This window comes from Oncorhynchus mykiss, chromosome 4 (genome assembly GCF_057628025.1).
Source record: "Oncorhynchus mykiss isolate SJ-2025 chromosome 4, ASM5762802v1, whole genome shotgun sequence".
In the NCBI taxonomy this organism is placed as follows: Eukaryota; Metazoa; Chordata; class Actinopteri; order Salmoniformes; family Salmonidae; genus Oncorhynchus; species Oncorhynchus mykiss.
In genome coordinates, this window is record NC_143025.1 from 60,018,074 (window position 1) to 60,043,057 (window position 24,984).

Genomic DNA, 24,984 nt, shown 5'->3' on the forward strand with positions numbered 1-24,984 from the left:
CAGGTTGGCTTACATGGTCCAGCAGGTGCTGGCAGATGCAACTACCTTGCAACCTTTTTTGGAAGACCAAACCGTGGAGGCACGCCAGAATAGCTGTCAAATTTGGGTCAGCTTGACATTTCTTTCCCTCCCCACCATATGCCCAGGCTGCTTCATGCTCCCTGTTTGCAAATGGGTCTTTCATAATGTACTAAATAGATCTTTCTGGACACACACACACACACATTTATTTGGACAGTGAAGCAAAACATTTAATTTGGCTCTTCACTCCAGCACTGTGGACTTGAAATCAAATATTTTGGATTGGAAATCAAATGTTTCATACTCTGCAACAGTACAGAAAGTCACCTTTTATTGCTTTTTTTATTCAACATTTCTTTAACTAGGCAAATCAGTTAAGACAAATTCTTATTTACAGTGACGGCCTACCCCGTACAAACCCTAATGACGCTGGGCCAATTGTGCTCCGCCCTATGGGACTCCCAATCGGCCGGGTTAAGATACAGCCTGGAATCAAACCAGCGTCTGTAGTGACGCCTCTAGCACTGAGATGCAGTGCCTTAGACCCCGGCGCCACTCGGGCGGTCTATTTGAGGCTTTTTTTCCACTGTTTAGAAATGAAAGCACATTATGTATCTAGTCCCCCTATTGTAAGGTGTCATAAGTATTTAGACAAATTCACTTAGTGTATTAAACAGTCAAAAAGTGTAGTATTTGGGCCCATATTCCCAGCACGCACAGACAACACCAAGCTTGGGACTACCCATTGGTTAGATGCAATTGCAGTTTGTTTTGGTTGTTTCAGATTATGTCGTGCCCGATTAGAAATGGTAAATAATGTATTGCGTAATTGTATTGTCACTTTTATTGGAAGTAAGACTAGAATGTGTCTGCACACGTCTACATGAATGTGTGATTACGGATAATCATGGCTAATGATGAGTGGGAAAGTTAGATGCATAAATGTCATACCCAAAAGAAAACCCTAACCTCCACTGTTATTGGTAATGGTGAAAGGTTAGAATGTTTTGGGGGTATGATCTTTCATCATTATTAACAATTCAGTCGTGATTATTCGTAATCATGGTAGCATCAACATTAGTGTAGAAGTGTTCAGAAACATATTCTTATTTACAATAAAAAGTGACCACAAAATGACAACACATTATTTACCATTCATTTCTATTGGGCACAAAATTATCAGAAACAACCAAAACTATTTGCAAAGTCAGAAGCTTGATGGAGACACTGCTAGGACTATGAGACCAAATACTAAACTTTTGACTAAATGGAACACTGTGATTTTGTCCAAATACTTTCAACAACAAAAAAAAGGGGGGGGTACTAAATACATAAAGTACATTCATTTCTAAACGGTGAACCCCCCCCCCCCCCCAAAAAAAAAGGACAGTCTGTACTGTTGTCTCAAAACATTTGATCTCAAATCCAAAATGCTAGAGCACAGAGCAAAATGATAAGTTTTAGCATCACTGTCCAAATATATATGTACGGGAGTGTACATACACATACATCCTATATTGTCATGTTGGACAGACAGTTAATGTTAAAGTGAAGCGAATACTTTTCTACAGCAGAAACTGCACGTCAGGAAGGCCGGGACAAACACAAACTCAGGAATGGCGATATTGTTTACTTTAATTTAGCTTTTATTCATACCAAAACGCTGAGTCGTGGTGAAAACGAAAATTATTTAAATTTCCCACATACTGACAGCTCCTTGGTAACGACAGGCGTTCATTACTAGAATCATTTCGAGTGGAACAATAAGGAATGAAGTGTAAAATATTTTTGGGGTCTTTTTCTTTTTTTTTCTTGGCGAGGAAGGACAGGAAGCATCTCAGTTCTCTCCTTCCTCTCCAGTCTCTGGCTCATCTGCTGCATTATCAGACGTCCATAGCTGAAACACACAAGACAAAAAAAACATTAACAATGCACTGACCATAAGCATTTCAGAAGTCACCATCTAAAAATTAGGTCACTTTCTAGGTCACTTTGGATAAAAGTGAAGCTAAATGGTATATTATACATGTGCTCCACTTAGGTCAAATCCTCTCAAACCCCTATATCATAGCTAATCATTCACATGTGGCACTGCTTGAGATTAAAACACTAAACTAAGACGCACATACACTAGAGGGGGTTGCAGTCAGTGCCTGTGTTGGTGAATGGATGTAGGTGGGATGTGTCCAATCATGTTGCTCGGTGGAGGGAGGCAGGAGGGTACTTACTGTGAGGTTGTCTCTCAGCAGCTGCATGATGAGGGTGCTGTCTTTGTACGAGTCTTCGCTCAGCGTGTCGAGCTCAGCGATGGCGTCATCAAAGGCCTACGAGCACCCACACAAATAATAAAATGGTTGATATATACATATGAACAATGAGATGAAAGGTAGAGAGAGAGGGCATATAATACAGCTCTGTCCCTGTATAGTGCACACCACATAATGGCACCCTATTCCCTATATAGTGCACTTCTTTTGACCATATGGGTCCCGGTCAAACCATATGGGTCCTGGTCAAAAGAAAGCACTATATAGGGTATAGGGTGCAGAGTGGAACGCAGCCAGTGTGGGCTTCTGTGTTGTGTCATTTTCCCAACCTGTTTGGCCAGTGAGCAGGCCTTCTCTGGGGAGTTGAGAATCTCGTAGAAGAAGACAGAGAAGTTGAGGGCCAGGCCCAGGCGGATGGGGTGAGTGGGCTGCATCTCCTTCTTGCTGATGTCAAACGCCTCCTGGTAGGAGTCTTGAGAGTTGGATATTGTCTCTGTGGAGAGTAAGAAGGAATAATTAAGATAGAGCTCCGACTCTAAAAACATTCTCTATGTCCCAAATGGCACTCTACTCCTTATATAGTGCACTACATTTCAGGCCCATAGGCTCAAAAGTAGTACACTTCATAGGGATAAAGGCGCTATTTGGGACATACAAATTGTCTCGGTTTCATTTCACAACCTTTGTAAAAATGTGACTTTGGTCAGGAAGTCATGTGTCTCTAGGCATCCATCACTGCTCCAGATGGCGTCACTTTCCTTTCCCTGCTCTGGCCTGGCCACTGTTCTGACAATTGTCAGCCTATCTGAAAGTGTTTCTGAGAGCTATGCTATATGAGATAATGGGCTTATAAATATCCTTTGTTGAGCACCGAAGCTACAAATAGTGCCCTGGCATTAAGAATAACAAAGTACCGGGGGCTCTAAGGCACTGCATTGCATGCAGTAGTGCTAGAGGCGTTACTATGGTCCCGGGTTCATATCCCGAGCTGTGCTTACAACCAGCCGTGGTCGGGAGTCCCATAGGACGGCGCGCAATTGGCCCAGCGTCGTCCGGGTTAGGGGAGGGTTTGGCCGGTGGGGCTTTACTTGGCTCATCGCGCTCTAGCGACTCCTTGTGGGGGGGCCGGGTGCCTGCGGGCTGACCCCGGATACCAGTTGAAAGGTGTTTCCGCCGACACATTGGTGCAGTTGGCTTCCGGGTTAAGCTGGTGGGTGTTAAGAGCGGTTAGCCAGGTCATGTTTCGGAGGACACATGATTCAACCGTCGCCTCTCCCAAGCCCGTTGGGGAGTTGCAGCGATGAGACAAGATAGCAAAATAATTGGGGAGAAAAAGGGGATAAAATAGAAATAGAAATATATATATATATATATATATATATATATATAAATAAAAATAATTTAAAAGTACCAAATAATCCCCTGATATGATCCATGTGGACCTAATTGCAGAGTGCCTGAAGTGGCTGCCAAAATAAGCCAGCAAGCGTTATGCTACTAACTGATTAGACCTAGGCCAACATTTCAACTGTTCATCTGTAGCTGGTGCCAGACATCCTCCCTTCCCCGTTTCAACCCCCTCCATCTTCAATTGGGGCAGAGAGGGAGGGAAGAGACCCCCAGGGAGGGAACATTCATATACCCATCTCCACGTTCAGAGCCCAAACTAACTCAGCCTGCAATAAATCAACAAACTTGAATCCCCTGAAGCTAGAGGTCTGGATGGCGCTCAAACACACAGAATGTATTTAGATATATATTTTTCCCAGAGGGTGATGCATGCTTGAGTAAACGCTTGTTAAATACCTTCAAGCTCTATAATGATTTGAGGGGAAACAGGAAAACAAAAACAGATGTCCTATCAACACATACTGTCTGACAACAAAACAATATCAACAAACAAAAGATAACTGATGAGCATCCCAAATGGCACCCGGTTCATTTCCCATCTAGTACACTATGGTTGACCAGGGTCCAGGGCTTTGGTCAAAATTAGTGCACTAAAGAGAATAGGGTTCCATTTGGGACGCAGAGCTGCTGTCCTCCCTGGTAGACTGTCTGCTCTACAACATAACCATCATTTCATGGTCAGACTACAACCTCATAAGCCCCTGTAATCCTTTCTACTACAATGCAGTTTATGCTTGAGTCTTTTATCCACTGTAAACTCCTGGTTCCAGTTAAAGGGGACAGGGAGACCAGTGGGAGCTAGGGCTGGGAATTGACACGGACCTCACGATACGATATTATCACGATACTTAGGTGTTGATAAGATATGCATTGCGATTCTCACGTTTCTAGATGTATTGCGAATTTATACTACGATTTGATGTGCCAAACACATTGCTCACTACATGTCTGCTGCAGAGGGAGAGGAGAAAACTAGTTTTGATCAGTCAGGGAAATAAGTGCTGAAAACATGTTGCTCACTATTTAAAAAGAAGATGGAGAACAAGCTATAGGCGGTTGGGCTCCCCAGTGGCGCAGCGGTCTAAGGCACTGCATCTCAGTGCTAGATGCGTCAGACCCTGGTTCGATTCCAGGCTGTATCACAACTGGCCATGATTGGGAGTGAGTGAATGAGTCCCAAATGACAGCCTATTCCCTATATAATGCAATACTTTTGACCAAGGCCCTTAGAGACATGGTCCGTGTTCAAAAGTAGTGCACTATATGGGGAATAGGGTGCCATTTGGTATGTAGACGGCGACTGATCAGTCCAGAGGACCAGTACTTACCCTTCTTGTCGTCTCCGGAGGCCACCTCAGCCAGGTATCTGTAGTAGTCTCCCTTCATCTTCAAATAGAACACTTTGCTCTCCGCATTGGGAGCATTTTCAATCAAATATTTGCTCAGCAGCCCCTGAGGGAGAAAAACCGACAGGAGGAGAGTTAATATTAATGTGAAGAACTATTTGACACGCACGTCTGCATCGTCTTAAATAGCACCCCATTCCTTACATAGTACACTGGGGCCCTGGTAAAAATGTGTGCACTATATAGGGTGCCATTTGGGACACGTCCCAGCTCATTTTGTACACAGGCAGGATTCCATGACAGGCCACAGTTCAATAATTCAAATTGGAGGGAGAAAATAATTGGAAGAAATGCTTAGAAGTTGTAACTTCAAGAAAAATAGTATATTTTTCATTAATATGATCTGCTTTGCAGAGGAGAAAGAAAGTGTGGCATCCAGAGAAGGAGTGCTTCTTCAGCAACGGAAAATATAATTTAGAAAAAGGAAAAAAATAAAATGTGATGGACTCCTTCCTTTGGCCAGTGGTGCAGGATGACTCGGGTTAAATAAAACCTTGGACATCATTTTTTTGGAGTTACATTCCCGTAAACACACCAAAACACTCTGCATGGTTATCGCACATATAAAAAAATAGCACCCGATTCCCAGAATTGGTCAAAATTAGCGCACTATATAGGGTGCAATTTGGGACAAACCCCTATCAATTATTGTAGCTGTACTTTGTTAACTTATCCGTTGCCTCAGATTGTGTGCTACTCCCACAAACAGGTTGTGGTGGCATTTACATGCACATAACACTGGTACGAAAGAATGAGCACTCCACAACCAGCTTCCTGTGTAAACCGAACAATCGTCCACTTCCTCTTAATAAGGGAACGCTGCTTACAGCAATACACAGAGTCCTACCTAGAGACCACGTGTGTTAGGTAGCCTGTTCCCACATACGTTTGTGCTCGTCTACTCCATAATTGTTATCGTCGAGTCAATCGTGTTTGGCATGGCAGTGAGTGACAGGTAGTTGGCATGACAGCACAAACTGGCTCTAGACCACACGTGTGGTAAGCAGTTATCAGCTCCCTGCATCTGCAGAGGTCAGTACTACAGCATGGTGAGGCCAATGTTCAGCCCCAAGGAGGGAGGCAGGGTGGAATTACAATGACATCATTTGTGTTTCATCTGTGTAGTGGGCGAACCCAGAAAACACAGTGAAAGATGAGGAGGCATAGAGAACTCAGTGAAAGGCTTGAGGAAAGGTGATACCAACTACAGGCCGCAGTTAATGCTGGCTCTCTAATACCTGATTATCAGCTCGGCATGGGTATGACGACAATCTGACAGCCTGGGTGAGACGCTTCGTGACAGCACTGACAACTACACATGCCAGAGCACAGCAGACGCACAGGCAGGACTGTTACAATGACCGTACTACAACCACACTGGCAGTCACGAGCCATGACCGCAGTCAAATTCCATGTGACTGTTGAGTCATGGTAACTAGGCTTCTCCAAAACGGCGCTCTACTTGGCTGGCATTAAATGAACCGGGGGAAAGCGTCCTCCATTCGCTATTCAAGAGCATACAGATGTATTTTTTCCCCCCCACTGCCCCTGTTCCGACAGGCGCATGATAAATCACAACTAATTTCACACATTATTTAGTGTATGTAAAGACAAGATTATATTGAGAATAGTCGGATGGGTGAGAATATCATCACTTGATGCCCAGCGTGTGCAGTCTAAGGCAAGAAACAGCACATGCATTTTTTTTGCAATTTTTTCTAATCATAGTCACATGCATTACGTAGCCTAGCCCATAGGCCTATCTGTTTTGTATAATAACTGAAGAGGACAAATATAAATATGTATATATATATATATATACACTGCTCAAAAAAATAAAGGGAATACTAAAATAACACATCCTAGATCTGAATGAATGAAATATTCTTATTAAATACTTTTTTCTTTACATAGTTGAATGTGCTGACAACAAAATTACACAAAAATTATCAATGGAAATCAAATTTATCAACCCATGGAGGTCTGGATTTGGAGTCACACTCAAAATTAAAGTGGAAAACCGCACTACAGGCTGATCCAACTTTGATGTAATGTCCTTAAAACAAGTCAAAATGAGGCTCAGTAGTGTGTGTGGCCTCCACGTGCCTGTATGACCTCCCTACAACGCCTGGACATGCTCCTGATGAGGTGGTGGATGGTCTCCTGAGGGATCTCCTCCCAGACCTTGACTAAAGCATCCGCCAACTCCTGGACAGTCTGTGGTGCAACGTGGCGTTGGTGGATGGAGCGAGACATGATGTCCCAGATGTGCTCAATTGGATTCAGGTCTGGGGAACGGGCGGGCCAGTCCATAGCATCAATGCCTTCCTCTTGCAGGAACTGCTGACACACTCCAGCCACATGAGGTATTGCATTGTCTTGCATTAGGAGGAACCCAGGGCCAACCGCACCAGCATATGGTCTCACAAGAGGTCTGAGGATCTCATCTCGGTACCTAATGGCAGTCAGGCTACCTCTGGTGAGCACATGGAGGGCTGACTCCAGACTGTCACATGTGCTCAGTGTGAACCTGCTTTCATCTGTGAAGAGCACAGGGCGCCAGTGGCGAATTTTTTTCTCTGGCAAATGCCAAACGTCCTGCACGGTGTTGGGCTGTAAGCACAACCCACACCTGTGGATGTCGGGCCCTCATGGAGTCTGTTTCTGACCGTTTGAGTAGACACATGCACATTTGTGGCCTGCTGGAGGTCATTTTGCAGGGCTCTGGCAGTGCTCCTCCTGCTCCTCCTTGCACAAAGGCGGAGGTAGCGGTCCTGCTGCTGAGTTGTTGCCCTCCTACGGCCTCCTCCACGTCTCCTGATGTACTGGCCTGTCTCCTGGTAGCGCCTCCATGCTCTGGACACTACGCTGAGAGACACAGCAAACCTTCTTGCCACAGCTCACATTGATGTGCCATCCTGGATGAGCTGCACTACCTGAGCCACCTGTGTGGGTTGTAGACTCCGTCTCATGCTACCACTAGAGTGAAAGCACCGCCAGCATTCAAAAGTGACCAAAACATCAGCCAGGAAGCATAGGAACTGAAAAGTGGTCTGTGGTTATCACCTGCAGAACCACTCTTTTATTGGGGGTGTCTTGCTAATTGCCTATAATTTCCACCTGTTGTCTATTCCATTTGCACAACAGCATGTGAAATTTATTGCCAATCAGTGTTGCTTTCTAAGTGGACAGTTTGATTTCACAGAAGTGTGATTGACTTGGAGTTACATTGTGTTGTTTAAGTGTTCCCTTTATTTTTTTGAGCAGTATACATACACACACACACACAAAGTAACAAAATCGAGCACACAGCCATGCAATCTCCATTATCGAACATTGGCAGTAGAATGGCCTTACCGAAGACCTCTGACTTTCAACGTGGCACAGGTCATAGGATGCCACCTTTCCAATAAGTCAGGTTGTCAAATTTCTGCCCTGCTAGAGCTGCCCCGGTCCCTCCTGCAGCAAAGCACCCCCACAACATGATGCTGCCACCCCCGTTCTTCACAGTTGGGATGGTGTTCTTCGGGTTGCAAGCCTCCTCCTTTTTCCTCCAAACATTTATATTTTTGTTTCATCAGACCAGAGGACATTTCTCCAAAAAGTACAATCTTTGTCCCCATGTGCAGTTGCAAACCGTAGTCTGGCTTTTTTATGGCGGTTCTGGAGCAGTGGTTTCTTCCTTGCTGAATGGCCTTTCAGGTTATGTCGATATAGGACTCGTTTTACTGTGGATATACAGTGCCTTGCGAAAGTATTCGGCCCCCTTGAACTTTGCGACCTTTTGCCACATTTCAGGCTTCAAACATAAAGATATAAAACTGTATTTTTTTGTGAAGAATCAACAACAAGTGGGACACAATCATGAAGTGGAATGACATTTATTGGATAATTCTAACTTTTTTAACAAATCAAAAACTGAAAAATTGGGCGTGCAAAATTATTCAGCCCCCTTAAGTTAATACTTTGTAGCGGCACCTTTTGCTGCGATTACAGCTGTAAGTCGCTTGGGGTATGTCTATCAGTTTTGCACATCGAGAGACTGAAATTCTTTCCCATTCCTCCTTGCAAAACAGCTCGAGCTCAGTGAGGTTGGATGGAGAGCATTTGTGAACAGCAGTTTTCAGTTCTTTCCACAGATTCTCGATTGGATTCAGGTCTGGACTTTGACTTCGCCATTCTAACACCTGGATATGTTTATTATTGAACCATTCCATTGTGGATTTTGCTTTATGTTTTGGATTAGTGTCTTGTTGGAAGACAAATCTCCGTCCCAGTCTCAGGTCTTTTGCAGACTCCATCAGGTTTTCTTCCAGAATGGTCCTGTATTTGGCTCCATCCATCTTCCCATCAATTTTAACCATCTTCCCTGTCCCTGCTGAAGAAAAGCAGGCCCAAACCATGATGCTGCCACCACCATATTTGACAGTGTGTTCAGGGTGATGAGCTATGTTGCTTTTACGCCAAACATAACGTTTTGCATTGTTGCCAAAAAGTTCAATTTTGGTTTCATCTGACCAGAGCACCTTCTTCCACATGTTTGGTGTGTCTCCCAGGTGGCTTGTGGCAAACTTTAAACACCACTTTTTATGGATATCTTTAAGAAATGGCTTTCTTCTTGCCACTCTTCCATAAAGGCCAGATTTGTGCAATATGCGACTGATTGTTGTCCTATGGACAGTCTCCCACCTCAGCTGTAGATCTCTGCAGTTCATCCAGAGTGATCATGGGCCTCTTGGCTGCATCTCTGATCAGTCTTCTCCTTGTATGAGCTGAAAGTTTAGAGGGACGGCCAGGTCTTGGTAGATTTGCAGTGGTCTGATACTCCTTCCATTTCAATATTATCGCTTGCACAGTGCTCCTTGGGATGTTTAAAGCTTGGGAAATCTTTTTGTATCCAAATCCGGCTTTAAACTTCTTCACAACAGTATCTCGGACCTGCCTGGTGTGTTCCTTGTTCTTCATGATGCTCTCTGCGCTTTTAACTGACCTCTGAGACTATCACAGTGCAGGTGCATTTATATGGAGACTTGATTACACACAGGTGGATTGTATTTATCATCATTAGTCATTTAGGTCAACATTGGATCATTCAGAGATCCTCACTGAACTTCTGGAGAGAGTTTGCTGCACGGAAAGTAAAGGGGCTGAATAATTTTGCACGCCCAATTTTTCAGTTTTTGATTTGTTAAAAAAGTTTGAAATATCCAATAAATGTCGTTCCACTTCATGATTGTGTCCCACTTGTTGTTGATTCTTCACAAAAAAATACAGTTTTATATCTTTATGTTTGAAGCTTGAAATGTGGCAAAAGGTTGCAAAGTTCAAGGGGGCCGAATACTTTCGCAAGGCACTGTAGATACTTCTGTACCGGTTTCCTCCAGCATCTTCACAAAGTCCTTTGCTGTGGTTCTGGGATTGATTTGCACTTTTCGTACCAAAGTACGTTCATCTCTAGGAGACCGAACCAGTCTCTTTCCTGAGCAGTATGACAGCTGCGTGGTCCCATGGTGTTTATACTTGCGTACTATTGTTTGTACAGATGAACGTGGTACCTTCAGGCGTTTGGAAATTGCTCCCAAGGATGAACCAGACTTGTGGAAGTCTACCATTTTTTCCTGAGGTCTTGGCTGATTTCTTTTGATTTTCTCAAGTCAAGCAAAGAGGCACTGATTTTGAAGGTAGGCCTTGAAATACATCCTCAGGCACACCTCCAATTGACTCAAATGATGTCAATTAGCCTATCAGAAGCTTCTAAAGCCATGACTTCATTTTCTGGAATTTTAGGCCTTGAAATACATCCACAGTAGAGGTTGACCGATTAATCGGAATGGCCGATTTCAATTTTTCATAATAATCGGAAATCAGTATTTTTGGGCACAGATTTGCAGATAAATGTTTTTTATTTATTTTTTTAAATACCTTTATTTAACTAGGCAAGTCAGTTAAGAACACATTCTAAATTTCAATGACGGCCTAGGAATGGTGGGTTAATTGCCTTGTTCAGGGGCAGAACGACAGATTTTCACTTTGTCAGTCAGGGGATCCAATCTTGCAACCATACAGTTAACGAGTCCAACGCAATAGAGACCTGCCTCTCGTTGCACTCCACAAGGAGACTGCCTGTTACGCGAATGCAGTAAGCCAAGGTAAGTTGCTAGCTAGCATTAAACTTATTAAATTATAATCACTAGTTAACTACACATGGTTGATGATATTACTAGTTATTACTACTATTATCTAGTGTGTCCTGCGTTGCATATAATCTGACTGAGCATACAAGCATACAAGTATCTAAGTATCTGACTGAGCGGTGGTAGGCAGAAGCAGGAGCGTAAACATTCATTCAAACAGCACTTTCCTGCGTTTTGCCAGCAGCTCTTTGTTGTGCGTCAAGCATTGCGCTGTTTATGACTTCAAGCCTATCAACTGCCGAGATTAGGCTGGTGTAACCGAAGTGAAATGGCTAGCTAGTTAGCCCGCGCTAATAGCGTTTCAAAAACGTCACTCGCTCTGAGCCTTGGGGTGGTTGTTTTCCTTGCTCTGCATGGGTAACGCTGCTTCGAGGGTAGCTGTTGTCGTTGTGTTGCTGGTTCGAGCCCAGGGAGGAGCGAGGAGAGGGACGGAAGCTATACTGTTACACTGGCAATACTAAAGTGCCTATAAGAACATCCAATTGTCAAAGGTTAATGAAATGCAAATGGTACAGAGGGAAATAGTCCTATAATAACTACAACCTAAAACTTCTTACCTGGGAATATTGAAGATTCATGTTAAAAGGAACCACCAGCTTTCATATGCACTCATGTTCTGAGCAAGGAACTGAAACGTTAGCTTTCTTACATAGCACAGATTGCACTTTTACTTTCTTCTCCAACACTTTGTTTTTGCATTATTTAAACCAAATTGAACGTGTTTCATTATTTACTTGAGGCTAAATTGATTTTATTCATGTATTATATTAAGTTAAAATAAGTGTTCATTCAGTATTGTTGTAATTGTCATTATTACAAATAAATAAAACAAATTGTCCGATTAATCGGCATCGTCTTTTTTGGTCCTCCAATAATCGGTATCGCCGTTTAAAAATCATAAATCGGTCGACCTCTAATCCACAGGTACACCTCCAATTGACTCAAATGATGTCAATTAGCCTATTTGAAGCTTCTAAATCCATGACAACATTTTCTGGAATTTTCCAAGCTGTTTTCCAAGGCACAGTCAACTTAGTGTATGTAAACTTCTGACCCACTGGAATTGTGATACAGTGAATTATAAGTGAAAGAATCTGTCTGTAAACAATTGTTGGAAAAAATGACTTGTGTCATGCACAAAGATGTCCTAACCGACTTGGCAAAACTATAGTTTGCTAACAAGAAATTTGTGGAGTGGTTGAAAAATGAGTTTTAAATGACTAACCTAAGTGTATGTAAACTTCCAACTTCAACTATATTAATATCAAATAATGCCACGGGAATTACAGGCAAATCCTGTCTGCTAAATGGACTAGTGTAACCCACAGCCACATGGCATAGCCAGATCAGGGCATGACATAAGGACAACTCAGAGTATGCTATTCTGTTCTTCTGAAATAGGCAAAACTTTCTTCATATCATGTTTCATTATACCTGCCTAAAATAAATAATGGATTAATTGTTATGGTATAAGCTATTTTAAACCAAATGTAAAATACTTTAAAAAATGTGGATGTTCCAGATGTCTACATCAGTGGCTCGTAGGCTATGCGTGGAAGCCAGGAGATGCTAAACGTTTATGTTGATTAACGTTAAATTACCGTGAGACCGGCAGTTATTTGCATGACAGTTACCGGCTGACAAAATGTAATGATCGCCACACGTACAGGCAACTACACCTGCCCCACAGTACTGACGTACAGGCAACTACACCTGCCCCACAGTACTGACGTGCAGGCAACTACACCTGCCCCACAGTACTGACGTACAGGCAACTACACCTGCCCCACAGTACTGACGTACAGGCAACTACACCTGCCCCACAGTACTGACGTGCAGGCAACTACACCTGCCCCACAGTACTGACGTACAGGCAACTACACCTGCCCCACAGTACTGACGTACAGGCAACTACACCTGCCCCACAGTACTGACGTACAGGCAACTACACCTGCCCCACAGTAGTGACGTAGAGGCAACTACACCTGCCCCACAGTACTGACGTACACGTAAAAGTGTTTTGTCACATACACCATACAGATTTTTTCACCTTGTCAGCTTGGATATTTGAACCAGCCACCTTTCAGCTACTGGCCCAATGCTTTAACCACTAGGCTACCTGCCACCCACCCTCACTACACCTATACAACCAACTGTTCACAGTGAGTGTCCCATGACATCATACTACTGCTGTAGAGATGCACAGAGAGGGGAGATACTTTGGGATTTTGGGAATGAGGCCCTTTAGAGTCAGATGAACTCGTGGATATCTTGCAGTTTGAAGGAAGTCAGCATGCAGTTGGAAGGAAGTTGCTAACTAGCGGTAGCGCAATTGCTAGCAACTTTCTTCAAACGGCACACAGAGACCTAAAAATGGTATTCATGAGTTCATCTGACTCTGGGAAGTAGATAGAGGGCCTCATTTCCAAAATCCCAAAGTATCCGTTTAATTGTACAGCTTAACTGCTGCTTGTTCTGAGAAGTCACATGCTCACACATGCACACACTTAAGCCACGCAGCAAACCCAGGAAATGGGCTGAACTGGCAGCCATTTCCTCCGAGTGAAATCGTCACCACAAACATCCTTAGAGAGGCACTCCTCCATCCTCAGCAGCCACAGCGCAGAACGTGTGTGAGCGCGCACACGCGCGCAGCAGGTATGTTAGCAGGTCAGTGAAGCAGAAGTCCTTCTCAAAGGCTCATGGCATGATTCAGCACCTCCGACTGAACATTTTACAAGGCAAAATAAAAACCTCATAATTGGGCCTGACAGTTATAGTGGAGAGCTCACTTAGACTCCTCAAGTGAACATGCTGGGTTTTAATTTTATTTAACTGGGCAAGTCAGTTAAGAACAAATTCTTATTTACAATGACAGCTTACACCGGCCAAACCCTATGGGACTCCCAATCACGGCCAGTTATGATACAGCCTGGATTGAATTTCGCTCTCATTTCTCTGCTGCCATCCTCTCTATGAGTGTCCCAAATGACACTTTATTTCCTATATAGTGCACTACTTTTGACCGGGGGCCAAAGGACTCAAAAATAGTGCACAACTTAGGGAATAGGGGGCCATTTGGGACAGACTATTTCTTCCAGTTTGATCTTATCCCTGGTGGGAGGGTGGGAATCAGGACAGAATAAATATTTTCTCTTCCTATCGTCACCAGCAACCTTCACAGATAGAGGGGAGGAATTTATACACCTCCCTACCGCCTCCCAACAAACATGTGCTCAGACATTCAGTATGCGTCCCAAATGGCACCCTATTCTCTATATAGCACACAACTTTTGACCAGTGCCCTATGGGTGATGCTCTATCAAGGGAATAGGGTGCCATTTGGGACACATCCATTCAAACAGAGCGCTTGGGCACGGTCATGTCGTCAACACTTAGCCAACGTTGACTTTCACCCTATACCACAAGTGTTAGTCACTGACCTCCCTATGCACCTGAACAACCATGTAGCAGGAGCACATGAAATAAGGTGAAAGTGGATGACAATGTTGACGCTGTAGTGCCATACTGTGACCACGGAGCTGGATTATTTCCATAGCCTAGCTACATTTAAAACGGTCATCTGACCACAGCAGATGGCATATCCCCGTTATTCATGGTGACGAGAGCAAATGAACAGTGTCACTAGCACAGACAAAAACTAAATGCTTCCAGACCCCTTTTATTTTAACTTAAACCATTTAACCCATTGCACATAACACAGTACCAGAAGCAGCATATTACGCAGTCATTATAAACATTGGTCAAGTCAGTATCCTTATGGGTTCATGAACAGCTTACCATAGGTTACACAAATCCAGCCTGCTCCCAGATCTGTTTGTGCTCTTGCCAACTCCATGCATGTGGGTAAAGAGATCATTGGAACGCAGAACGTGGGGGATAGAAGGGCGCCGTCATTGGCACCCATTCAACGAATCTACCAAAATGGATATTCGTCAAATCCGCCATGATTTCTGTGATCTAACAGGCCCACAAGGTGGTTAATAAAATACAATTTGGATATATTTGGCTGTTTTCACTGTATAATACTTAGTTGTCCTTTTAGGGTTTAGAGAAAAAAAAAGGGAAAAAAGTCTGCTAAATGCTAACTCCCATTCATATAAGCTGGTAGCAAAGCTAGTATATAGAAATCAGTGGTGGTAGTTGAAGCCGTTTTTAAGTGAAGGCGAATGCAGTCGATTGGTGACGATGACATGAACATGTATTGGGGTTGACATCATTTTGAGGGTTCCTGAGTGGCGCAGCGGTATCACAACCCGCCGTGATCTGAAGTCTCGTAGGGTGGCGCACAATTAGCCCAGTGTCGTCCGGTATAGGGGAGGGTTTGGCCCGGGGTAGCCCGACATTGTAAAATAAACATTTGTTCTTAACGGACTTGCCGAGTTAAATAAAAAATAAACATCTACACAAGCATTATACTCAGATTTGTACCCCAACATAGTGTGAAATAGATAAACAATTGCTAACTGTAGGCTAATTTGATGGGCGGCGATGAGGAGATTCTCAATCTATCTCCCACAGGGGGGACACATGGATGGCATTGTCAATCGAATTTGACCAAAACAATGACATATTTACCAAACATGGAATGACAATGAGTTGGCGTGACAGCACAGACAGATAGGCAATACTACTGTACCCAATGTGTGATAACTTGACCAGACACATACATCACTGTCCCTGCGTGTACCCACTACCTAGAATATGTAATAACATACATTAATAACATGTAATAACATACATACATAACAACATTATTATGTAATACGAGGCTGGAGCATGAAGGCACTAGCCCAGAGGGGCCCTGTGTAGAGCAGGGCACTAACAGATGGCCAATGCAGATTTAGAGCACACAGATGCTGCTCAGCCAGTGTGCGAACTAGCTCAGCATTGAGCCTGCCACACCAAAACACTAGGCTGCATCCTCAATGAACATCCGTGTCTGTCAGGGTTACAGCTTCCTTTACACACAGGACAGGAAGTGACACAGCAGGATGAAAAGTTATTTAAACAGAATATTTTGTTTTTTTTTTATTTGACAGGTATAGCTATAGAAGGGTGACACAGGATGAAGGGTGGAGACTGGGATTGAACCCTGGTCTCCAGTGGGGAGGCGTGTACATGTGGCTTGTGCCGAGAATATTGCCCACTTGACCATGGCTCTGCATGCCATATAGAGTATACCAAACATTAAGAGCACCCCCCTCCCCCCAGAACAACCTCAATTCGTCAGGCATTCCACAGGGATGCTGGCCCATGTTGACTCCAATGCTTCCCATAATTGTGTCAAGTTGGCTGGATGTCTTTTGGATGGCGGACCATTCTTGATACACACGGGAAACAGTTGAGTGTGAAAACACAATACGGTATACCTGGCACCTACTACCATATCCCATTCAAAAGGCACTCTGAATGGCACACATTCCATGTCTCAATTGTCTCAAGGATTACAAATATTTATTTAACCCATCTCGTCGCCTTCATCTACACTGATCGAAGTGGATTTAACAAGTGACATCGATAAGAGGTCATAGCATTCTCCAGGATTCACCTGGTCAGTCTACATCATAGAAAGAGCAGGTATTCTAATGTTATGTACACTCAGTGTATGTAGGGTAAGTTAAGGGCCTGTGTGGATGAGAGCTTGGCTTGCTTCGATGAACAGCCTGACACCCCCATCACAGCTCAGATCAAAAGGGTGTATGTGTGCTGTTGAGGGAACTGCAAGACTGGAGTTAGGAAACACTGGAATGGTGGACCTGTCTGGATTACTGGTAATCTGCTTTAATCCATCAGGGAGCTAGATCTAAACCTCATCCACAAGAAATACTATACAACTGAGCTTTTCCTCCATCACCAAACACATAGAATTAAGTGTGTACTGCACAATTGAGTATGGAGGACAACTGTATAGACCAACATACAGTACCAATCAAGCACACCTACTCGCTCAAGGGTTTCTTTATTTGTACTATTTTCTACATTGTAGAATTGTAGTTATTTCAAAACTATGAAACATATATGGAATCATTTAGTAACCAAAAATATCTTAAACAAATCCAAATATATTTTATATTTGAGATTCTTCAAAGTAGCCACCCTTTGCCTTGATGACAGCTTCGCACACTCTTGGCATTCTCTCAACCAGCTTCATGAGAAATGCTTTTTCAACAGTCTTGAAGGAGTTCCCACATATGCTGAGCGCTTGTTGGCTGCTTTTCCTGCACTCTGCGGTCCAACTCATCCCAAACCATCTCAATTGGGTTGAGATTGGGTTGGGTGATTGTGGAGGCCAGGTCATCTGATGCAGCACTCCATCACTCTCCTTCTTGGTCAAAAAGCCCTTACACAGCCTGGAGGAGTGTTATGGGTCAATGTCCTGTTGAAAAACGAATGATAGTGGGACTAAGCGCAAACCAGATGGGATGGCGTATCACTGCAGAATGCTGTGGTAGCCATGCTGATTAAGTGTGCCTTGAATTCTAAATAAATCAGACAGTGTCACCAGGAAAACACCCCCACACCATCACAACTTCTCCTCCATGCTTCACGGTGGGAACAAAACATGTGGAGATCAACCATTCACCTACTCTGCGTCTCACAAAGACACAGCGGTTGGAACAAAAACAATCATTAAGGCCTGATTCATAAGGCCTGATTCTAAACAGTTAATGTTGAAATGCGTCTTTGACTTAACCTCTGAGGCATTTATTTAGGCTGCAATCTAGGTGCAGTTAACTCTAATGAACGTATCCTCTGCAGCAGAGGTAACTCTGGGGACATCCTTTCCTGTGGTGGTCCTCATGAGAGCCAGTTCCTCATAGCGCTTGATGGTTTTTGCAACTGCACTTGAAGAAACTTTCAAAGTTCTAGAAATGTTCTGTACTGACTGACCTTCATGTCTTAAAGTAATGATGGACTGTTGTTTCTCTTTGCTTATTTGAGCCGTTCTTGCCATAATATGGACTTGGTATTTTACCAAATAGGGCTATCTTCTGTATACCACCCCTACCTTCTCACAACATAACCGATTGCCTCAAACGCATTAAAAAGAAAATAAATTCCACAAATTAACAAGGCACACCTGTTAATTGAAATGCATTCCAGGTGAATACCTCATGAAGCTGGTTGAGAAAATGCCAAGAGTGTGCAAAGCTGTCATCAAGGCCAAGGGTGGCTACTTTGAAGAACCTCAAATATATTTGGATTTGTTTAACACTGTTTTGGTTACTACATGATTCCATATATGTTATTTCATAGTTTTGATGTCTTCACTATTATTCTAAAATGTAGAAAATAGTAAAAATAAAGAAAAAACCCTGGAATGAGTAGGTGTGTCTAAACTGTTGTACTGTTGTACTGTTGTACTGTATGCTCAGGGCTAGTGTGTCTTTGTTTTTGCATTATTTGTTTTTGCATTATTTAAAACAAATTGAACATGTTTCATTATTTATTTGAGGCTAAATTGATTTTTATTGATGTATTATATTAGGTTAAAATAAGTGTTAATTCGGTATTGTTGTAATAGTCATCATTACTAATAAATAAAACAAAATCGGCCGATTAATCGGTATCAGCTTTTTTGGTCCTCCAATAAATCGGTATCGGCGTTGAAAAATCATAATCGGTCGACCTCTACTATCAGCCCTGGTCAAAAGAAGTGCCCTATATAGAGAATAGGGTGCTTTTAGGGATGCAACACACACTGTTCTAAGGGATAAACTGATAAATAAAGCTAGGCTTCACACAAACATCTCTGCCCTATTTAAAGCATGATAGTGACGCATATATACAGAGGGTTATGGAGCTGGTTGAGTAGTTAACAATAAAGAGTAGTACTATATATGGATGAAACGGTTACCGGTTTCACGATAAACCACAGTAAAATTCCTGACGATTAGTATTTCCTTTTCAATTATCATTAAAACCGTGTTTGATTACCGCGGTTTGGAAAACTCACGGTAAATACTGTCCAGCGTCAACCAAAGCTAGCAACAGTGGGTTTTGTTTCATGTGAAACATGGCGTAAGGCAGTGACAGCGCTCGGGAGATGTTTCTGCCTTCTAAGAGGACCAAAACGGAAACTTAAAAATCGAAGATGGTCACCCTGTCTGCAGAACACGTAAAAACAAAAAATGCCGCGAAAGGGGGCACCACTTCAAATCTCTTGAATCATCTTCGTGACCACCACCAACTACTTTATAGCGAATGCAAGGTAAGTTAACTTTTAGCTCAATGCATGATGTGGGGACTTCGGAATGGGGGAAAATGTCATGGTTTGTCTGCTAATAGCTTGTCAACAATGTAAACTGAAGCTTTTAGTGTTACCTACGCCTGTAAAAACACTACGCGTTGTTCTGCGGCTGTATGCGTCGTGTGTCTGCAGACTCTATTCGGACGTTGCACAGAATAACACGTGATGTAGTTTAGTCACCCAGCCAACATATTTTGTTCATTTAAAATCCGGCAGATGTCGACTCGGTTATAAAAGTGTTTCAACAGGAGAAACACTATAGACTCCTGTATTTACATCAGTTGTTGGGCTCATTTCAATTAATATCACTGTCTTCTTAAGACACATTTGTGTTTATGTAAATTGTGCATGGGGTCATTGCATATACTGAAATACTACACAGAAGATATATTATATTTATTATTATATACACACAGTCTAACACCAATAATAACACTACATTTGCCATTCCCTTGTTTACAGAGTGGGTGTACAGCAGGCAAACCCAGTGATGCTACTGGTCCCTCATCTACAGTTGTGACACACAGTCGAGCAAGCATTTAAAAAAAGGCAGGCTGCTGATGCACCCACGTCAAAAAAAATGCTCAAGACCTCACTACAGCCTTTTCATACTACATTGCAAAGGAGATGATGCCATTTCAAATCGTTGAGAGGCCTGGCTTTGAGGCTGATGAAGGTTGCCGTGCCTCACTACAAAGTGAGTGCTACTAATTGTATTTTGGGTTTCTTTATTTGGATTTGCTTACTTAAGGTTGTGTTCAATTAAACCTGCACTAGGGAAACTTACCTCTCATGGCCACATAGTGCCATCTTTAATGTTATTATTTGAATGTTTATGGACACAAAGTGCATTGTGCTGCTAATTTTATTTGTTGTTCGTTGGTTTTCAATATAAAAATTGGTGAAATTATCTGAGGGTGCCGATCAGTACTTTTTGAACATTTCCACACATTTGAACAACACGGCGATAACTGGTAGGTGATCATTTCGGCCACTGTAATCGTGATATGAAATGTTCATACGGTTTCATCTCTAGTACTATACACACACACAAGCTGAAGAGTGAGCCAATGGGAAGGTCATGCACTACTAATGAGAATCTCAGTCTTGTTTAACGCTTTAGGTGAGTATGTCAAGAATGCAGTTGACTGACACACCCTTCAGGTTGTTGCATGAGTCTTCTACTACGACTGGGTCCTGGTCAGATAAAGCTTCTGCTCTTTTCTATCCATAGAAAGGGGGGGGGGGGGGGGGCAGCTATGATTACATTAGTCAATCATAAAGAGTAGATCATGCTCCAGTGGATAAACTGGCCACTCCAGGAACAGGCAGAATTAGAAGTTAGCCCATAGTATCGGCACACCTTGGTGTTAAACCGTGTCTTTTAAAGTGGATGAACATTAGGGGGCTGTGGCACCGGCACGTAATCTAAGAGAGATTACAGGTACCGTCTGTCACCATGGCCACACCCACTTAAGCCCTGCAGGCAGGAGTAAGAATAAACTCTCCCATAGTGACAGTAGATAAGACATCAATGCAAACAGGTCAGGCAACTTCCAGCCGACACTAGGATTCTGTCTGAAATAGCACCCTATTGACTACTTTTTACCAAAGCCCTATATGGGGTGAATAGTGTACCATTTGAGATGCAGCCACAGCCCTTCTGTATAACAAAGAACTGAGGGACAGCAAAGGCCACAGGATCCACCATCATCTCATTGGGTTGGGGCATATGACCAGCCCATGACAGCTCATGCTACAGTTGATCCCCAAAATAGTGTCACGGAGTCATTCAATACAACATGGGGATCAAGGTGTGTGCTTAAAATTAGCTCAGTTGAACAGGAAATGTATAGAACAAGTAAAAACCTTCCTGTGCAAAACCCAAAATAAAAAAGGGACTGATTGAAAAAAAAAGGGTAGGTCGGCAGGGGGGGGCACACATTTTTAAAACACAGCGACAGGATTACGGCAGTGCTGTCCCTTGCTAATATTATCAGTACCACAACTGCTAAGTATTATTGTAACGTGTCATCGTGTCTGGATGCTCCAACATCCCCACTGGAGGCCCAGTTCACATACTGCCGTTTTGCCTCATTTGATCTGGCATATCAAACTCAAACAGCCAATCCAACTAGACATCAGTCTACCAAGTAGAGCCCATTATTGTGTGGGCATTTGCCGTGCCCTTTGGCTCAGAACGTATGGACTGTTCCGTTGACAACCCTAATAAAACTATTCAGTGAAATGTAAAAAGAGGAAGAAAAGAGGTCCTGCCTGCAAACCATACAGGGCATTCGGAAGGTATTGACACCCCTTCACTTTTCCCACCTTGTGTTATGTTATAGCCTTATTCTAAAATTGAAGATTCCATCTACACACAATTAGCTGAAAATGACAGTGAAAACAGGTTTTTACAAGACAGGATTGTGTCGAGGTACAGATCTGGGGAAGGTTACACGAAAAAATCTGGAGCATTGAAGCTCCCAAAGAACACAGTGGCCTACATTCTTAAATGGAAGAAGTTTGGAACCACTAAGACTCTTCCTAGAGCTGGCCGCGCGGTCAAACTGACAACTGTCTCTGCAGCATTCCACCAATCAGGCCTTTATGGTAGAGTGGTCAGACTGAAGCCACTCCTCAGTAGGCACATGACAGCCCGCTTGGAGTTCGCCAAAAAAGCACCCAAAGGCCTCTCAGACCATGAGAAACAATATTTTCTGATCTGATGAAACCAAGAATGGTCACGTCTGTAGGAAACCAGCCCCCTGCGGCAGGGACTGGGAGACTAGTCAGGATCGAGGGAAATATGGAGAGATATCCTTGATGAAAACCTGCTCCAAAGTGCTCAGGACCTCAGACTGGAAGTAGAACCTTCGCCCCAACAGGACAACAACCCTAAGAGCACAGCAAAGACAACACAGGAGTGGCTTCGGGACAAGTCTCTGAATGTCCTTGAGTGGCCCAGCGAGAGCATGAACATGAAACCAATCGAACATCTCTGCAGAGACCTGAAAATAGCTGTGCAGTGACGCTCCACATCCAACCTTACAGAGCTTGAGGGGATCTGCAGAGGAAAAATGGGAGAAACGCCCCAAATACAGATGTGCCAAACTTGTAGTGTCATACCCAAGAAGACTCAAGGCTGTAATCGCTGCCAAAGGTGCTTCCACAAAGTACAGAGTAAAGGTTCTGAATAATTGTAAAAATAAATATCTAAAAACGTTTTTACTTTGTCATTATGGGGTTGTGTGTGTAGATTGATGAGGGGGAAAAAACAATTGAATCCATTTTAGAATAAGGCTGTAAAATAAAAATGTGGAAAGGGTCAAGGGGTCTGAATACTTTCCGAATGCACTGTATTGATTGTGAGCAGCAGTGGAAAGGGGAGGTCATTCCACTGCACCACTGTGGCTCAGATAATCAATTGGTGCAGCCTTTCTGCATAGTTTCAGATAAACATCACACCAATAGAAGCACTGCAATGTTAAAGTCCATGAATGAGGGACAGCATTACATTAGTGGAAACCAACACTGTTCTCATGTTTTAGCTAGATACTGTATATGTTTGAGTTGTGTCTGAGACCATTTTTGCATTTTAACCTGCCACATTAATTAGCCTAACCTGCCACGTTACTTTTCGTAGCAGGTTAGAATAATTTACTTCTGCTAGTCAAAACCGGCAGACCCAGCCAGAGAACAGTCTTGGTTTCCACTAATGCACTACAGCAAACAGGGGATTTATAGGACTGTTCTATTTTGCACTACTAGTAAATAAAGAGGGAGGATACAGACAGTCAACCAAATCATCTCATCTCCAAAGAAAAAAAGGATGACAGCTTCTTTCTCTCTCCTCGGCCTCACAGACAAAGTGAGAATTTGTTGATGATTCTATCAAGAAGCTTTTTATACCACGATAGACCATTTATTGACCCCCACAAATGGTTTATTGTGGTCGTCACAGACAGTCTGTCCTCAATTTCCAGCAGAGAAAGTGGACTGGGTAAATCAAATTTGGTTCTCTCAAAGCCATACATGCCCACTCATTCTGGCTGACGGAAAAACATTAACTCACCAATACGTCGTTGCAGATGTCTCGCAACTCGGTCTCCACCTTATTCCGGTACTCCTTCACCATCTGAAGCTTCTTGTCGCTGCCCTCGGTCTTCTGCTCGATTGCGGAGATGACCCGCCATGCGGACCTCCGGGCCCCGACAACGTTTTTGTAGGCAACCGATAGAAGATTTCTCTCCTCACACGACAGCTCTGCCCCCTTCTCAGTTACCTCCTTCATGGACGAAGCCATGTCGTCGTAACGCTCAGCCTGCTCCGCCAGCTTGGCTTTCTGAATCAGCTCTGTTTTATCCATATTTATGTGTTATTTGATGTTCAAACTGTCGCTCGCAGATGCAAATAGAGTCCCAAGAGAGCGGAAGGAATGGGGCAAAGATGTGGGGCTAGATCGTGTAGATTGATTGTGTAGAACGATAGATATTTATAATCGATGGACAGGTGAATGGAGGTACAGGTATGTTGTCCAGACAGGGACACCTGGGGAGGAAGATTAGAAGATTGTTTAAGATGGTCAAATCTTGCACACAACTTGTAGCGATGAAGTTACTTGGTTGGTTAGTTAGTTCACCTTTTACAAAAACAAATATATTAAACATTTGACTTGTTAATATAACATTAGCTAGCTGGGAAACAGTCCTGGCTTGACACATAAATTACTCCCGACTACTGCACACAGCTTTCACTCTCAGCGTCAAGCCAACCCACTGTCAACTCAGTCATGGTCGTGAGCGACCCAGTTCGGTGAAATGACACTAGCCAGACAATATTGTGTAACCTTCCCGCTTCCCCAATACTACAGTAACGTTAATACTTTTTAAAACGTATGATGCCAATGTGTGTTAGTTAACGTTAGCCAACCATCTGCAGCGGAGGCTAGCCAGGCAGATGTAGTCTGCTAACTAACGTTAGCTGGCTAAAGTAACATAACTACTCTTCTAACTAGCTAATGACGTTAGATAGTTATAGTGTACTATTAAAATTGTTGGACGGATATGTTGTAATTCACTTGACTTGTTCAAGAGCTTACTATATAATACTATGTTACAACTTATGCCATCTCGTTTACAAGCAAGTGTGGTGGTTTGCCCAACATCCAAATTTGATTGCCTAACAAACTAACGTTAGCTGTCTGGCTGCAGTAAATAGCACGATACCGAATATTTTTTCTGAAGCACTGGCAGTGGCAACCACACACCGTAAGCTAACTAGCCATAGATAGACAGTTTACATTTCCTTACAATCGAACTTGATCTTAAATATAGTAACCAAACTACACATGAATTTCCATGATATCAAGAATAATGAATATTTCCCAACCTTTAGTTCGCTAGGTTGTT

General features: G+C 43.1%; 1 protein-coding gene across 1 annotated transcript; it reads right to left on the reverse strand.

The window, feature by feature from the left end:
- Positions 1-1,824: 1,824 nt before the first annotated feature.
- ywhaqa (tyrosine 3-monooxygenase/tryptophan 5-monooxygenase activation protein, theta polypeptide a) lies at positions 1,825-24,984 on the reverse strand. The gene is made up of 6 exons (NM_001124470.1): positions 24,965-24,984; positions 23,649-24,124; positions 5,027-5,150; positions 2,618-2,781; positions 2,250-2,345; positions 1,825-1,918 (listed from the first exon to the last, which is right to left on the reverse strand). The coding sequence occupies exons 2-6, from the start codon at positions 23,940-23,942 to the stop codon at positions 1,859-1,861; spliced, it is 738 nt and encodes a 245-aa protein (NP_001117942.1). The 5' UTR covers positions 23,943-24,124; positions 24,965-24,984; the 3' UTR covers positions 1,825-1,858.

What these genes read in the sequence shown, in the direction of transcription:
- ywhaqa (NM_001124470.1), bottom strand. Translation starts at nt 23,942, where the DNA reads ATGGATAAAACAGAGCTGATTCAGAAAGCCAAGCTGGCGGAGCAGGCT. An exon ending in CCTGCTCACTGGCCAAACAG is followed by an intron (nt 2,346 to 2,617) that starts GTTGGGAAAATG and finishes GGGTGCTCGTAG; the next exon opens with GCCTTTGATGACGCCATCGC. An exon ending in TGCTGAGAGACAACCTCACA is followed by an intron (nt 1,919 to 2,249) that starts GTAAGTACCCTC and finishes TGTGTGTTTCAG; the next exon opens with CTATGGACGTCTGATAATGC.